Here is an 18,017-nt window from a genome sequence, read left to right on the forward strand (position 1 = left end):
GAACCAGGCAGGCGCTCGGGTCTCTGAAGTTCTGGCTGTATAACGTCTTGTTGGAGCAAAACAAAACACTCCTAAATGTGTGCGTTTTCCCTTGCTTATTCGAGCTGGCTGGAGGAGGCAGAGAAAGGGCAGCAAACACATCCACAAACGACAGCCTGCCTGATCTAGCTCTGGAGGAGAAATACAAGTGCTGATCACAAATACAGTGTTTCACCACGTAAAGCGCTTTGGGAGCCGCTGATAAAGATGGTATACGTAAACCTAAGCTTGCATTCATAAACCTAAGCTTGCCTTGGTGCCGGGCACCTCAGTGCTTGCAGCAAAGAGAAAGCAACAGCCACACGTTACATTTTATAAGCTGGTGCTCGACTCCAAGTGCAGATTGTAAGGAGCCAAAAAAATTGCCCATCCCATTGCGGTAAACAGATACTTACCTCCTAAAGAAACATTTGTGTTTTCCTAACACAGGTCTTGCTTCCGTTTGGCATTCACGACTGACTGGTTTCTACACTGAACCCCAAGCTGAACCGCACAGAACAAAAACATAGAGGTTTTCTCACCAGAGTTTAAAAATTAAGACTTTCAAGATCCAATTATTTAGCACAATTTTTTTTGTGTGTAGCTACAAAGACCCACATTAGTGACTAGCTGCTAAATCTTTTTGCCTCAATCACGCTAAAACCCCATGCAGATATCGCAGCTCCTTAAAACCACAGACTGAAATCTCAGTAAGGATTACTCACCATTCATCTTTTCAAAGGAATAGATGTAGTTTGATTGGTTTCTTTACAATTACTGCCTCATCCTGCATAAACAAGAAGGAACATGAGGCGCTCTTCTGGGAACAGGAGTGGTATCCAGCTGCATACTTCCCTGGGTTGTATCTCGCTATAGAGAAGGGGCTTCTTTCAACAGCGTGCACTCGTAACTTGGAAGAGGTACAGCTACATGTAAGTTAATAATAATAATAATTAATAATAATGGTCCTAACTCAATTTAAATAGTACAAGAAAGGAGACACCAGCCACTGGGATTGTCAGGCAGGCCACGTTAATGTGGAAAGAGGAAAAAAAGCTCTGTATTTTCACCAAATTCCTTTCCTGTTGTCTTTGTGAATTGTTATGAAAACCAGCGCAGCGAGGTACGTTATAAGCTGTTCTCCAGATCCCTGTTCCTTCCTCCAGGATGAAAATCTACGTCTGGATCCGGTGTAAGGCACAACTGGACCCCGAACAATCCTAATGGACGCTACAGTGCCTGGCAGATCCCCAGCCTTGCGTGGAGCCTACTGGGCAAGGCTCGACTCAGTACAAATGCTTCTTGCCTATCTTTGCAATAAACCTTCCAGAGTGTTTCTGAGCTTACACAAACACACGCAGCACGGCACACCCTTACAGAGCTGCCAGGCCTCGGAGGCTGGATTTACCCAGAATCTGGCTCCTCAGGCAGCTGTTGGCTGCCTTGATAAATCTGAGATTTGGGAAAGTGACCAACAATTTGAAGATACCTGCACACACTCAGTCCCCCTTGTCTCCAGAGTCAACTATTTTCAGGGCAGCACGTTGGCCATTTTGACATCAAGAAGAGGGCTTCGTGGCCTTTGTTACCACCACCAAGAAGAAAGCAAGCCCATCTTCAGCAGCCTGGTGAAATCGTGAAGGTGGAAGGTGTTGCACATGTAGGAGTTTCTCCCTAACAAGGTTCCAGAGCCAGGATGTCAACAGATACCGGAAGACTAGCTAATGCTTGCATAAGCACGATGCTAGTATTAAGTGCTGCTAGCCTGATCGCTGACTCTGGGTCACGGTAGTGCATTTTGAAGGTTCAGCTGTTTCAAAAGCGTTGCTTTCACTGCACGCAGTATTTTATATCAGCTTAAAGCTGGAGACGATAGTGTTTGTGGGAGAGATTGGGATCGTTTACCAGCACTGGGTTTCAGGCCTCTAATTTCTCATTTTCTTTGCTTTGTTTCATCTGTTATTGATACTGCCATAGATGGAAAGGAAGATTCACAGTGCGGACAGAAAAGGAGAGGGCTCACAGACAACGTGTAGCTCAGCTTCTGTGCACATGGAACTGGCATTTTGCAGCACAGAAGCTTCTCAATCTTACTGTTTTGGAGGCCAAAGGAGTTTTTAATGGAAAAAAAAACAGAGAGTATCGAGCATAACTTTTGCTCAGTTGAGCTGTCAAGACACCTCCGACATCAGAGTCATGGTTCGGGGCACCAGAAGAACCATGAAACGTACTGGCTGACACTGTGCTGTGCATGGCAGACACCGCAAACCTCACAGCGACAGCATGACAAATGCAAAAGCATAAAAAGTAACAGCTCCTTCCACCCACGTAGCGTAGAGAAGAATCTCCCCAAAAGAGGAGGTCTGGAGAAACTCCAACTCCGTCCAGGGCCAGTATCCTCATTAGTGCAGAGCAGTCTATCTCTGGTGAGGACAAAACACGGGAGGCAGCATGATTCCCTCCCATCCCTTCAAACATTGGTGAAAAATAGTACCAAGCCCCCAAGACCGTCAACTGCAACAGAAGATAGATTATGTTCCTTCCTCGCAGAAATCCAAGGCAGAGTTTGAAGCAGAATTCAAATCTCCTGATTCTCACAGCTTTGTTCTAAACAATTACGTGCCCTTCGTGGCGGGTATCTAAAGACAGACAATTACATCCTCTCAAGTAAAACAGTCTTGGAGTTTCTGTATGAAATATCATCTACAATAGAAAATAAATATAGAGGTTCCCACTGGAATGAAACAGCATACAGCAAACTAGGAAAAAAAAAGCCAAGTGCAATTGTTTCCAGGCGTCACAACGTGCTAAGTACCCTTCCGATTATTAAAAAAAAAAAATCACCTTAATTTATTAAGTGCCATCGCTACTACAGTGCTCGAAAAGGGGTGTGAACATCTACAACGAAGCCAAGTAAAAGCTCAATAAAAGCAAATGTGTTCTCTAAAAGCCTACGTGCCAAAAGAGAGGGAGGGTGTGACCTTCCCAAGAGCTTGCTTGGGAAGAAGTCCCTCACCAGGTCCTAAATCTCTAGCCGTTATACTATTAGCTACAGCCATACACTAGGTTTATACATTGTTACATGAAGTCAGGGAATGCCAAAAGACATAACGTACCTCTCCATCACAAACTACCGGCTCACTTTGCAGCCTTTCAAAAATCATAAGGAAGTAACACAACCTAATAATGTGTTAAGTCTCACTGTATTTATACATCCAGCTTCCACTTCCAAGTAGGTTTGGTACTCCTCCTGGAGCCTAAGATCAGCGCACGGCACCACTGATTACATTGCCTGTTTGCCTGCAATTAGAAGGGTAGAGAGCAAAGCAAATATACTGGAACTGCCTTAGTAAAAAAAAAAAAAAAGGGAAAGAACTGACGTATTACAAGGGGTATCACGACCTACTAGAAATTCATTATCAGGTCTAGATTTGTATTATGAAGTCAGGACCTCAGTACTGTACCTGTACCCGCAGCCATACAAAAATTACAAACCGCCCCTGCGAGGGACGAAGCTGAACTGCAGAGATGAAGTGACCTGCTCCAGCAAAAGAGCACATGGAAACCCAGGTGCCTGCCCTAATCCCTGCTTGCTGTGCCATGTTAGTCAAACAGGAACAGGGATACTGGCTATCGAGTCAGAAAGGACACGGGCTTTGTAATTTTTATATTTTACTTAACACAGCAAAACAACAGATCGCAATAAGTATCCTTCCCTTCCTCAAGCTATATGACTGATGTTAGGGGACAACCCTGTAAGTCACACTCACTCAAATTTCAGCTCGGTCAATACTTACAGGAGAAAAAGTGTTTTATCTTACTCAAAAGAAAGGGAAACAGCTGCTTAACACACATTCCTCGGAGGTGTCAAGGACCACAGTTCCCTCCCGCCGACTTCAGCTTCACCACCCAGCTCCGTTGTTGGCTCTCCGCACCTCAGGCTGACCTTCACACATGCAGAATGGAGAGGCCACAGAATGACGTATTGCAGGTGCCGCATAAGCCCACGCAGGAACAAAGGCTCACAGATCCAGCCAGGTGTGTGCCTCCTGTTTGGCTTCATAAAGGAAATATTTCTGCATTTTTCTCCAAGGGAATGAGGCTTGGCCATGGTCTCTTTCCACGTTCAGAGCACACTGGACCATGAACCCCTCCTAGCAAGTTTTACACATTAAGCGGAACGAGTAAACAAAATCCAGTAAGCATAAGATTCATAAGACAATCTTCTGTTCTGGGCTAAAAAAGATCAGTAATCCAAAACCAGACAAAAATGGAACTATAACCTTTCAGGGAATAAATTAAGCAGGAGACATTTTATGCATGAGGTCTTCCGGGGGGGGGGGGGAAGCAATTCAGTAACAAGATAGAAATAGAACGAGAAGCAAAAATAGGGCCCATTCTTAGCTATTATAAAATAAAAACAAAGCACCCCTGGCAACTTTTTCTCCAGAACACACAGGCAGACTTCCCAAAGAAAAGACCATACATTTTTTTCAGCTGCCTCTCAAGAAAAATGCTTTAAAGGAATTTGGGATATTTATTTATACAAAGCGCAAGCTCAGAAAAGGACTGAGCTGGTGCCTCTGTACAAGCCTACGTCTAAAAATAGCACTTCAGTTAATAACAGGTCAGTGATTAAGAGAAACAGATTCTGATGGTCATTACTGAATCAGCACATGAATAAAGCAAACTTTAAATTCATTCATGTTACAAGGAAGGCACTATCACCCTGGAGATTATGGACAGAGTGAAAGTGGAGCGGAATCACTTCTAATACCAATCGATGGCTAAATTCAGGTTTCCTTTCCGTGCAGCCTCTGCTTTTCCTCCTCCTTGCCCACCCACATCAGTGCTTGCAAGGAGCCAGCCACCTAATTCCCTTCGGCTCCTGCGAACCCCTGCCTTCGCCACACATTCTGAAGTAGATACTGCGCTCGACAAAGTCTCCCATTATATTTGCACAATGGGGCTCCTAGGCACTGCCACAGAAACCAGGCACAGCTTCACATACAGTAAAGGAATGTGATTCTGTAGCGTTTTTAATATAATTCAATTCTATGGTGCCAATGTGTGTCAGAAGGGCGCACAGCCTCACTCTACTGACTAACACAAAGACACTGCCGAAATTTGCCTGATCTGAGGGGAACCTGGTGACAAAAGCACATGCTGCGCAACAAGCTCATGTTTTACAATTTTGCTGATCGATGCATGCACATTTCATATAAAGTCTGACCATCCCCTTCCTGGGGAGATTTCTGAAAAACAAGTATCTAATTATCTTTATTACAACAAAACCTTTACAGAGCTCAGTACTGCCACCCAAAGTGGATGTTCTCTCCCGCAACACTCTAAGCAAGCGTGACACTCCCCTTCAAAATCCCTGCGAGGTAACACCCAAAGGGAACTCTGCTGTGACAGGCACACAAAACCACCAGAAAAACATCCTCAGTCCCTCCTTCAGCCCAGCTCTTCCCAGGACTTTTCTGTTGAAATCCCTAACTTCTTCAGGACTATTTTTCCAATAATTTACTTAAAGGAAGACCATAAAGTATCTCGACTGTTCACTCACTTGCACAAGCATACAATACTATTAGAAAACTATCAAACTTGGGCCAATGTGGAATACAGTTAAAAAAACCGCACGCGAATGGCACTGCATTGTTTTTATTTTAAGTGTCTTTTCACAGTGAAAGATGTTGGAATGCAAGTTGTTATACATGTTACACAAGACACATTGACAACATTACTTGCTTGATTTGCCTTATAAAACTGTTTCTGAAGGTTTTCCACTTATTCCTACTTACAGCAACTTCTACAATAGGGTAGAAATTAAACCATTAACAAAATATAAACACTACAGAAAATCCAAAACGGACTTCTGGAATTTTAAAAATACACAAGCCTGATCAACAATACAAGTTTTTTTGTTGTTTTTTTAATAACGTGGAACAGTGAGACAGAGAAGTCAGACTCTGAGTGATTTTTAATACCTGAAGAGATACATAAATATCATGCCTGTGGAGGCAAGACGAACAAAACCCATTTTCCTACCTTTTTAATATATACTATTCCTGCCTCTGGAACAAGGACCTGCCTGCAGGATCCCATTTTGCAACTGGAAGCTGGTGGCAGGAAAGGATCACGAGCTGGCACAATACGGAATTGAAAGCTACCATGCCCTTGCAAATTCAGGACCATTACTTTTTCTCTCTGCCGTCAATCAAGCGTAAACACTTTTGAAAATTCAGTAAGTATGTCGGGTAGAATCAAAACACACTAGAATTAATTTGAAAAAGGTCAATTTCTGAATGATTTATATATATGAACATCAGCAGCCTGGTTTGTTCACAAATTATTTTTAATAGAAAAAAGAAGAATCTGTCTAGGCTAAAAAAGGTTGGTTATAAAATACCAGAAAAGCATAGGAGCATGTGTCATTATACTGAGGTTTATTTCCCTCCTACTAAAACACCTAACACAAGATCACAAAATTAAAGATCTGTATTTCAAAAGATGCATCCTGGTCTCAAAAGTAGGAAATGCTCTATCAGACAGACAGGATGCCACACAGCAAAAGTCTTAATGACACACAGCAAACAAGGGCAGAAACTGCATAAAAACTAGCTCAGCCAGACAACTGATTGTCTTAAAAGAAAATGCCAGACTAGAGAAGTTTAGGAGCACAAGTTAAAAATTAACCCTGGCTGGTTTATCTCCTAACATAATTTAGTCATAACATAACAGTCACTGAATTTATTTAGTGTAGGCAGTCTCTAGGACTGTAGAGGAACAAACATTACCATGTTTTCAGAGAGGCTCAGAGACAACACATTCAATAGCTGAATCCATATTTCCCTCTACACATTGCAATTCACTCCTAATAAGGTGTCAGTGCAAACCATCGTACCCGTCAGTGTACCGTCACAGATAGTAGCAGCAGTAGTGTTGGGGACAGACTCGGAGTCTGTCTGCTCAGTGGTCTGTGGTTCTTCCTCCTGTATTCTTCTCTGTGTAGTTAGCAAAACTACTTGAATTTAGTTCCATACGTGTATTTGTGCCTCATGTCAAATTAAAAATGCATACTTGGCATTTCTGAGAAAAGCAAAGATTAATCTTCACCTCAGAAGATTACTAGCTGGGAAGGAATTTTAGCATAAAGAGTACGTTTCGCTTGCATTTAATGCTATATTAATTAGAATCTGTTGTACCAGTACAAATCAGCTTTTAATTGCTATACAACGAACTTTCTTGAATCCAATTGGGACAGTAAATAAGATATTATTTCAGCACTTGGTACATCACACTGTACAGTATAAAGAGAAGAATATCATCTTAAAAACAAACAAACAAAACACAACCAGACTTCCTATTTTTCACTATTTCAAGTCAGGTGGATTTGCTACACTTGGGGGACTAGTCCCTAAAATTAAAGTGCTTTTCAGAGCATTGGCATCCAAAATCTTGAACATGAGAGACAACTACAAGTAAAATCTGTTGTCGCTATATATAACATATAGCAGCAGTACAGACATAAACACATGTACTCATTAAGTGTCTGATTTTTGATACTCCCTTGAGCATCACACAATTCAACAGTGCATAGTACCGCCTACCTCCAGTGTACAATCAAATGCTTTAGGTTCATTCAGTATTGTTGCAGGTGGTTCTGGACGCCTTGTCTGCATGATCTTCTGTTTGGGATTTTTGATTTCATCTTCCTCCTCTGTCTCACTTTCACAGACATGGACAACTACACTCGGAGTTGACTCTGTTCCTGCGTGAAGCTCATACTTTTCCCCTAAAGAGCAGCAAACAAAACTCATGCTAAGAACATCCTCAAGAAAAATCATTAAGCCACTTTATCCCAAAATGTCCTTAATATCTGCAGTAAAACAACCAAATATTCATTTACTCCTATCTCATCTTTAGTTTGCTCAACTTCTACGCTTCACTAGGCCTGTTAAATGTTTTAAAATAGTCCCTGTATCTGTTGAACTGTACTTTGAATACAATAAATCTTTTAGTTGCTATTTAAATGAAGGGATAGATGGATGTAAAAAACTATCATGAAACACCGAATACATCAGAGGACAAGCACCGAACAAACTTTTAAGTGACATCATTTATGCTGTACATTTATACGACATTTGTAAAAGAAAAGCTGCAAAAGCATTTGAAAACATTAAGCCTCCTGATTCCCTGCTTTTCACAGAAAGCTAACAGCACGTTTCCTTTATGAGCAAACAGCTCATAAAGGAGTTTGACGATGAAACACAATAGTACATATTAGCATCCTTAATCACTGGAGCTGTCCATCTGCAAGATACTGCTTGTCTCCTCTTGTTTATTACTTAATACTGAGAATGACAAAATTCAGTATGTGGATGTGATGGAGCTGGGATCACAAAATCCAGTTCTGTGAAAGATAAGTAGGTAAGTTCCCTCAGTAACTATTTTTGAAGTAAAGTAACACAACAAGAGCATGTAAATATTCCTACCTGGTCCCAACTTGGAGACAGCACAAAGCAAGTCATAGTTTATCAGGGGAGTTGCATCTTCACTCTGTTTCCATCCAACTGGGGGAGATGCAGGTGGTGATATCAAGAACTGTTTAACAGGTTGTGGAGGAAGGAGGTAGGACTTGTCACCTATTTCACTGGATACCTGTACCTTAAGACAAAAGCCAGGAGATACAGAATAAGATGACAAATATTAATTCTCTTTTTATTTAGTCTACTTCCCCAGTAATTCATGCCCATTCTCTGTATTAGCAATGCTTAATTCAGCCTAGCTTTAAAAATAAGAGTAGTACAGCTTTTGTCAGTTGTTGGTATGACACCTCAGAGAAATGCTGCAGGTCAGAAAATGGCCTATGGAAGTGTTGACAATGTAGCTGTATATGACATGCAAGCTGCTAATCCAACAATATGCCTGTAAAGCATCTATTATAAAGAGATCTTTGGACCCACTTTCTTTCTTTCAGCACATTTCTGTTTACGTACGGGCTAAGATGGTTTCTGTCACTATGCAGCGACTGTTCCATACCAATTACAACTCCGTAAGTTCAAGTTGAAAAGCAAAACTGTCCCCTAAAGCATGATTTCCTCAATGAGTGAAAGTAACACATCTCGGCATAGAAGAATGAGGTTGAAGGTAGCTTCAGATATTTATCACAAATGAAACTCATGGGCAAAAGTGGAACAAAGAAGAGATGAGGACACATGTACAACACCTTAGTGTCCATAATACCTGCGCAAAGTACAGCTTCAGCTTTTTTCCACTGAAGTCAGTTTCATGCAGTTCTATCCGTGCTCTTGCTGCTGCCTCGGGATTGCTGAAGTTTATCCTTACTCTTCTAAAGCTTTTAAACAACTGGAATGTAACTTGATTATCGTAGACTGTGAAAAGTGCTTCAAATCTTTCCTAGAGATGAAGTACAAAGATTCTCCAAACACAAAATGAACATTTTCACTCAATGAAAACACATTTTCCTTTCACTTTCCTCTCCCAAATCCCATTCATTTCCTTAATCGCTTTCTAAACCTGCACATTCCATAATTCCCTCAGTTACCCTGACTTGCAAATCTGTATTCAGAACTGCAGTACTGCTTTGTTTCACAGCTAACATCTAAATTCCGAGAGCACATTGATGTGAACAAGCCTATAAAACTCTTAATACGCAAGCTGCCACCTAGCGACAGTTACTCAGAGGTGCAGATGTCAACAAAACCACTGGTATTTGCACATGACTTTCACCCAAGCATCTCCAAAAATACTATGCGAGTGGGTTAATTTTTATATTAGGTAAACTAAAGTACTGAGTGCTTAAGGAAATGTCAACATTCTTAGGATGAATGAATAACACTACTTTTGAAGAGACAAAAATCTATTATTACTAAACAACCAACACTTGTTCACAAAAATAAAAAAAATTTAAAAATCATGGTTTATGGAATATGGAATCTTATCCTCAAGCTCCTTAACAAATAACAACTGCATTGTTATGAAATTCAATCTGTTTTAATTTACTAGTTCTCTAGATCTACAAGAGACCTAATTTGCAGATTTTTTTTCCCCCAGCATAAATGCACTAGGAAATTTCCTAGTGTAAATTTTCATTCACTGTAAAAAGTCAGATTAAAATCAATAGATGAGAAGTATGCAAGCAATCGCTTTTCAATTTTCTTTACTATGCTCTGATAATACTCAGTTACTCGGAGATCTGCATAGGCAAATAAGCAGAAAAGGAGTATTTTGTCAGTAAGAACTCTTTCCACTGACAATAGTGAATTCACTTGATTCCAATAGACACTGATCTCTTTACAAAAATCCTGTTGATGTCTTCATTCCTCTAAAAATAATTACAGGATGAGAGGCTGTCATTTTAAATAGAACTGAAGAAATGATTCAGATGATCCCTATGTTAGTTTTAACAAAAATATTATTTTGTTGTGTAATTCTCTCCTATTTGTACAATGTCAAGGTCTTTGTTAAATCAGAAAAGCTGTTCCTTCTGCACACTGGCCAAATTTTGTACTTGACAAACACAAAACTGCAATCTAGTGGATCAACCCTGCAATTGAAAATGATGAAGATAGTGTTCCAGTCATGACATTACCCTCAAAAGGTGAATATTTGAGAAAGAATAAAAGTACGTATTGTTTCCATCTGAATTTTTCATGTTTTGCTCTTTGAACTAAACTTGAAAAAACACTTTTAGATGCCATGTAGAAGACAAAGTTATTAAAAGATGTATGCCAACTTACATCTTACAGTTTTTCTGTAAACATACTGTGTATTTAACTTACAACACTTAAAGTGGAAACTGCCAGCATTAAATTCAACAAACAATTCATGTTGAATTGCTGTTAAGTGTTGCTTTAGCAAATCAACAGAAAAAACCAGAAATATAGCTAGAAAATATTAAAAAAAAAAGGATGAAAGAATTAGGGCAGAAATAGAACCGTAACAATTAAATAAATACAAATTTCAAATCAATAGTGTCTTTTTAGCCTTTTCTCCTCCCCAGAAATATCAATCATCACTCGCTTAGGTGAAATTTCATAAATGAAAATGCTGAGCATAAAATATTTGTGCCTACATACAGAACCAGGCAATCTATTTTTTGCAGTTATGACTACTACAAAATCAGGGAAGAGGAAGATTGATTTTGATAGTTTGCCTGCAAGTGCTGCTAGCTTTGCTAGCATTATCAAATGAACGAAAAGAAAGTTGGGTAGCAAAACCGTTAGCGCCACCGATGCCCCCCACTCCTCCCTAAAAATCCTAAACCCAAAACGACGACAAATTTTCAAACTGCTTTCTGTTTGTGCAGACAGCACAATTTCCATTTGTTTCATGAACTCTTTGCTGTGCATTCAGCCTTTAAAAGAAGATGTAGGCAGAAGTAAATCAAGCCATTGAAATGTGTGTCCAGGGGCTGACTGAGCTGAATTTCATAAAACAGATAAAAGCCACATAATATATCAAAGCACCTCTATTCTTCCAAGCACTAGGAAGAAGTCTGCATAGTAAGTGTCCAAGTTATAGATATAATTCTCCCCTATTCTAAACTAATGTCTTGGCTTGACAATCAGCTTAGATGAGCTTGCTTGACAGTACAATCTATAAACTATATTTTAAATGAAAAATTTAAAATTGTAAATTTGTGGTTAAATACAAGTGGTTTAATGTGGCAACTAATTATCCCAGTATCACTGGAGAAAAAACTAGCGCACCTCCCTTGATACACCTTGTATGCACAGACATACTGTGGGAATACTTTCATGGAAAAAATCAAATATGCATTAAAATGACAAATCACATGTAGACATGTGAACCTGGGAACACGTTGCCCAGAGAGGTTGTGGAGGCCCCACCCCTCGAAGTGTTTAAGGCCAGGTTGGATGAGGCTTTGGGCAACGTGGTCTAGCAGAGGGTGTCCCTGCCCTTAGCAGGGGGTTGGAACTAGATGGTCTTTAAGGTCCCTTCCAACCCAAACCATTCTATGATTCTATGTGCAAAACAGTTTAGCAAGGCAACATTTCCAGTGTAATCTTTCTACACCAGACACATGATGAATTATGGGGCACTGCTGTTTCTGTAGTATCAGAGTTAAATTAGTTCAGTGCATTATTTAATGTTCCATTGATTAACTGATGCTTTACTACCTTCTTCCACGGGAAATAACTGCTGAAAGAAATGGAGTGCTCCCTGCTTACAAAAGTCTTTTGAACTACAAGCTGCTCTAGTAGAAACAGTAACAATTTAAATTAGTCATCACTGAGTTAAAAATTTATCTAGAAAAGGAGACGTCATCTTGCTTTTTTTTTTTTTTAATTAGATGACGTATGATGTACATACTCTCTTTTTACTGGAAAACAAAACAGGCGATGTATGAATTTCTAGCCTTGTGTGTTAAAGTTAACTCTTCTACTGATGTACGCAGGCTAGCAAAAACTCGTGCTCTTTGAAGAAAACCATTTAACAGCAGGCATATAAATAATGGCTAATGAACTGTATCTCATTCTCTCTATAAAACATGGGAAAGAAAAAAAAAATGAAGCATTGCATCTGAAAATAAGCCACCAAAGACTCAACTGCCTTTTCTGGCACCTTTCTTTTGTACCATAGGAATACAATTACAACAAACCATAAGAATAACAGCTCTCACTATGTAATATCATCCTCCCAACCCAAAAGGGGATATGTAAGCTGCTTTACAAACTGTTTGTGTGACACCACCAGCACGTTGTCAACCAATCACTGTTCCTTTATTCTGAATGTACTATGTCCATTTGTTAGGAGCACTGGCTTAGGAATTCAGCTCACAGTAAATACTCGAACTGACACATTTAAGTACAGAATTTAGCAACTCTAAGGGGCAGAGCAGCATTTCCTATCTGACACCACACCTTTCCTTCAGACGTTGAAAACTTTTCAGCAAAACCGTAGTCTTCATAAGTACTTTTGTAAACTGAAACCGAAGAAGCTGCAGACCAAAGCTTTCATATCAGCCTCTCCTATTTTCCCTCACTCATGTAGTACACATAATTATTCCTGATGCTCTTGGAAGCAAAAGGAAAGTACAGATTTGTCTGAATACAAATGTCAGCAAGCCAGAGAAGATTTAGTTTTCTGTAAGGTCTTAAGCCACTTTCAAGGTGTTCTCTTAGCTCAAGTTAGATCACACACGCTGTAAACGTATAATGTTCTTTTAACAGAATCCTTGTCTTGAAATAAAACATTTAAATTTGCTTTCGGATTTTATTTAAATCTGCCCTTGGATTTGGTACCTCGTATAAAGAGGGGAAAAAAAAAACAAAAACAGAAGAGCTTTTCATGGGAGAAGCACTGTGTATCTATCGACAATTTCAAATGCCAGAAAAGCGGAGTATTACCTGCTCTTTGGTAACTATACTTGTATTCGTCCTGATCGAGCTTATCAGGTAAATATTTTGGGTTGGTTTCCCCCCGCCAATTATAATATGGAGTAATACACTGAAAATACAAAAATGTTCAATAGCTGTATCTATACTTACAATACTATACCCCAAATAATGCCTCTCTACCTTACCTTTTCTTCCTGTACCTCAAACACAGCTTCATGAACACTGCAAGCAAAGAGTGAGGTAGGCAAGTCACTTAAATCCATCATCTCTTCCAAATCATCTTCATTTTCTCCAAAAATCATCTGTTCTTCCTCTTCTTGGTCACTGCTGTAGAGGTCTGACTGGCTGTCACTCCAGGACTTCATAGTATCTCTGAGCATCGTTCGCCCAAAGCGACTCTTCTTTAAGTTTCTAACAGGGGTCTGCCATTCCAAAAAACAAAACCAAAACAGAATGTGAAGATACCTCATCTTCCTGCTTTGACTGTTCTTTAAGGCAAGTAATTTTACAAAAAAGAATAGAAATCAACATGAAACTTGTTCTCTCATCCACAAAACAGAAGTACTGTATCCCATTTCTGTAAATGGGATACAGACACTGCTGTTCAATCTATGAAAAGGAAGATAAAATCACGTAGTCAAGTAAATGAAATTTCTCCTCCCTTTACTTTGACATAAATCAAGAACTACAATACTGTTCTAGAAGCTTTTCTCCATGACACACTTTTCAGCTAATAGGAATTTCTTATTTAATAACTTAAAAGCACTTCCCAAGTAATCAGAGTAGTCTTCTGATATTTGAAGAAATAGCTTTAATTTATCAATGGGAACACATGCATACAGCAAAATTAAATTATCTGTCCAAAGCCTCTGCAAGCCAGTGGCAGATATGGGAACAAAACCCAAGATCTCCTAATGCGAGGACATTTCCTTCTCCTAAGCACCAGAGAATGCCTTGCCCATAGGTAAGAGAGTATCTATAGCCTTGAGTAAACATGTCAAGGAAGGAAAAAAAAGTGCAAACAAGCAAGAGGCTAAATAATAGACTTTAGGTAAAAAACTAGTTTTTATGCAATAAAAAAATATTTTAATAGAGCATACTTTGCCACCTATTGCTGCAAATATCATGAGGAGGTCATCACACTATCGTGTATTCTACCGTAAGTGACAGAAAACACGTAACTACCATATCTAGATTTGGAGGGGGTGTTAATTTGTGATATAACACTAAAAAAAAGGCAAGTAAACATATTATGTTTCATTGGCAATGATCTCATTTGAATATTTGCTTAACTAGCTTATTTTTCTGAAGCAGACACTGAGAAATGCCATCAACTGAAACAAATATGCATTAAAAAATCCATAATAAATCCATGCTCCCTCATGGGAAAAGGTTTAAGGTAAGTTTTCTAATTATCAACACCCAAACACTCTCAACACTTTGTACTTAGGGAGAAATAGCATGTGAAAATGAGAAAAAAAGATTTAATATCTATTTTAAGTATTTATGAACTGCTTAGAGATACGCACACACACAAGGTGTGCTGCTAAGTTAAATGAGTAACCTCGGTGTGGACACATAAAAACTGTCTAAAAGGCAAAAGAGAACATGTAGCTGGTGGAAACCTAATTTTTTGTGCTCGCTGATTCATGCAAGAAGGAAAGAGAAAAGGAAAAGAAAATACACCAACGCAGTAAAAAACAAAAGCCACCATCTGGCTTGGCAGCACAGACTCCAAAAGAGTTCTGGGCTAATCAATCCAACATGCAAGAGGACACAGACACCTACAGTCAAGCCAAGCTACGTGCAGACAGAATTGAGAGCAACATGCTAGCCTTATCATGGTTTTGGTCCTACCTCCCCAAGCATCCCCATCAGAGAGGAGTACGGATCACAATAAGAAACACCTAACCCACACATGACCGCTCCAAAAACCTGGTTTTCTGACAAGTCGAAGAATGAGGAGACTTGCAAACAAGCCAAGAGAAAAAGGAGAGTTTGGAGATGCTGGCACGTAAATCCAAGGACTTAAATTAACGGTGAATAAGACAGGAAGTAAGGTAACATACAGACCAACGTGAAATTTGGTCAAGTTGGCCATGCTGTGAAGAGCTTTAAAAAGTTTGGGCTGTCTGAGCCTCGCACACTACAAAATGAAGTCAACAGACTGGAAGGAGGGAAAAGCATCAAGAAAATAAGACTAATGGAGTGCACAATTACTGTGAAGTTTAAGAATCCTGATGGAAAACACACAAACATGCCTAGGCACACAGCTCTGCACACAGCAAACAGCCTCACTGGCTTCGAGTTTCATTTTATACGAATTTGTTGTGTTGTAACATTTAAATACAGCAACAAAACGTTTTACTGGAAGATATTTTCTGGCCTGTAAAAAGGCAGCGGGTCTCAAATGATGCATATAAATGCCACTGGAGAGCTGGGGCAGTTTAAACCTCCCCATTGCCATGAAGTAGCTTACATTTTTTTCTCACCTAGTAACAAAAATTGAATTACCAGAAATCACCTTGTCCCTTTAGAGAACAAGAGTAGTAACTTGTACATTATTAAGCTGCAGAAGACAATGCAGTTATTCCCTTGAATTCCTGCAAACAGTCTGCAGGGAAAGTGATTTAATAGAAGCAATCTTAGTCAAGGTTAAGGAAATACTTCAGCAACACGATCAACAGTTCTGTATCATTTACAGTATGGCATTTCTTGCCAGTACAAAAACAAAAATCTGAAAAGCTTCTGTAGAGGGCACTGAACTGTAAAAGCTACTTCAATTATGTTTTGTTTTTTTAAAAAAAAATCCATCACAGTTCTGATTTTTTTAATCATAAACCTACATGGTTAATTCTAGTTTTTTCACAGATTGCTTGTTTTTCCTGACTTCACCCAAATCAGTATCAAACCACCATGGTTACTGAGCAATCCAAGAATACCTAGCAGCTTCCCTGAAATAAGGATGAGATAGGCAAGACTGATGTATGAATGCTGATTAAGAAGTACTGTTGTAAACAGTACAGTGAGAAGTGATATTTTAACAGACTAGGTAGAACTATTTTATTGTGCAATTATCAGAAAACAACAGAATCAGAAATACTCCAAGTTTGATCGGTACACCAATGTGATTATCAGTGCAACAGCCAAACTGCTCTGCTTCAGTTTCCCTTAGGCAAAATGGGAATTACTTCACTTACCTCTCTGGAATATGAGGTATCTATTTATAAGATAGTCTGACAGAAATGAAAATATACAAATACTAGTTATTTATTACAATCAGCTAATTCTTACTGCGATATACAATTTAGAATCACAGGCAAATTCATTGCGTAGACAACTGACAATACTTGTTAGCGAGCTTTCTGATCACTCACTCCCTTTTAGATTTTTAGATTAAATGGCCTTACACAGCAGGACTAAAAGGATTCCGAGAACTAAAGCCACTTGGCTAAGACCTTTTACTAAGTCCTTTGTTCTTCTGAGAATTAATACCTGCTTATCATTTAAATATCAGGTGACAGGTACCTCTGAAACGCTTAAAAGCAAACTCTTCAACTTCACACAAAGCTTAAGACCTTCCAAAATTTAAGCAAACTGTGGAAACGCAGCTTCTGCCATTGAGAGCTTTAGTTCTTCATCACAGCATCGGTACAGACAGCACTGGTGTTCTTTACCTTTGCATGGTCTGGACTCGCTCTTCAGGTAATGCTGAAATACAAGCAGCTCACTTATGTTATCACATCCTATCGCTTCAGATCGCTTCCCGAAAACAAAATATACTCACAAGGACTAAAAACGACATGGCAATTTCTACATAAAGAGTCAACTCTGCTCTGAGGAGTTTATAAACTCGGGCTCAATCCTGCAAACCCGCAGAGGACTGGTCTAGTCAGGGGAGCAGCCCTGGGCAAGTTCACGGGCTCGGGGATCAACACCCAAGTTCAGAGTTATGGCATGTGAAAAGCACAAGGGTGGAGGCACAAGACCGCTCTGGGATTATTCTTTTAAAAAAAACTCAAATAAACCTAAACCCTCCGTCTCTGCCCTAACGAGGAAGTGTTAAAGGAAAAAACAACTTCGCCGGCACCGTCCCGCCCGGCAGCCGCGGAGGGCGCAGGGAGCAGCGGCCCCGCGGGACGGGCGGGCTCGGCCAGGCCTCGCCGCGCCCTCACCGACCCGCCCGGGAGGCGGCGGCGGGCGGTGCTCGGCGCGGCACAGCGAGCCGTCACCGGGCCGGGCTGGGCCGGGCCGCCTCACCTCAGGACGGGACTCCCGGCGAAGGGACGGGCTATGGGGAGGGGGGAGCAACAGATGGACGGGGGTGGGGAGATGCAGGGAAGGTTGCTCACCGTCTCGTCAGCGGGGATCCCCTCGGCACCAGCGGAAAAGGGTCGCCGCACAGGGGACGGCAGCGAGAATGCACACTCCCCGCCGGTCACCGTGCGGAGGGAGCAGCTGCGGGAGGGGAGCGGCGGATATGCGCCTGCGCGCGCGCCCCCTCTCCTCTGCATCGCCTGAGGGAGCTGCGGGGGGTGGGGAGGCGGTGCCCCGGATGGACGGGGGAGACTCTGCGCATGCGCCAGTCTCGTCCCCGCAGGGAGGGGT

At 40.6% G+C, this 18,017-nt stretch overlaps 1 protein-coding gene across 4 annotated transcripts; it reads right to left on the reverse strand.

Annotated features, from left to right (window-relative positions):
• Nucleotides 1–5,666: 5,666 nt before the first annotated feature.
• On the reverse strand, nt 5,667–17,933 carry RCAN3 (RCAN family member 3). Of its 4 annotated transcripts, none has more exons than XM_054802132.1 (6): nt 17,762–17,901; nt 17,087–17,120; nt 13,595–13,831; nt 9,268–9,441; nt 8,517–8,688; nt 5,667–7,816 (listed from the first exon to the last, which is right to left on the reverse strand). In XM_054802132.1, exons 3-6 carry the CDS (start codon nt 13,787–13,789, stop codon nt 7,608–7,610), a joined length of 750 nt encoding a protein of 249 aa, XP_054658107.1. In that variant the 5' UTR covers nt 13,790–13,831; nt 17,087–17,120; nt 17,762–17,901; the 3' UTR covers nt 5,667–7,607. The 4 variants fall into 4 exon arrangements, with proteins under 4 accessions (XP_054658107.1, XP_054658108.1, XP_054658105.1 ...); XM_054802133.1 differs by having other exon boundaries at nt 16,938–17,120; XM_054802130.1 differs by lacking the exon at nt 17,087–17,120 and having other exon boundaries at nt 17,762–17,930.
• Between the last annotated feature and the right edge of the window lie 84 nt (nt 17,934–18,017).

The sequence above is a fragment of the Grus americana genome, chromosome 23 (assembly GCF_028858705.1).
Source record: "Grus americana isolate bGruAme1 chromosome 23, bGruAme1.mat, whole genome shotgun sequence".
Lineage (NCBI taxonomy): Eukaryota > Metazoa > Chordata > Aves > Gruiformes > Gruidae > Grus > Grus americana.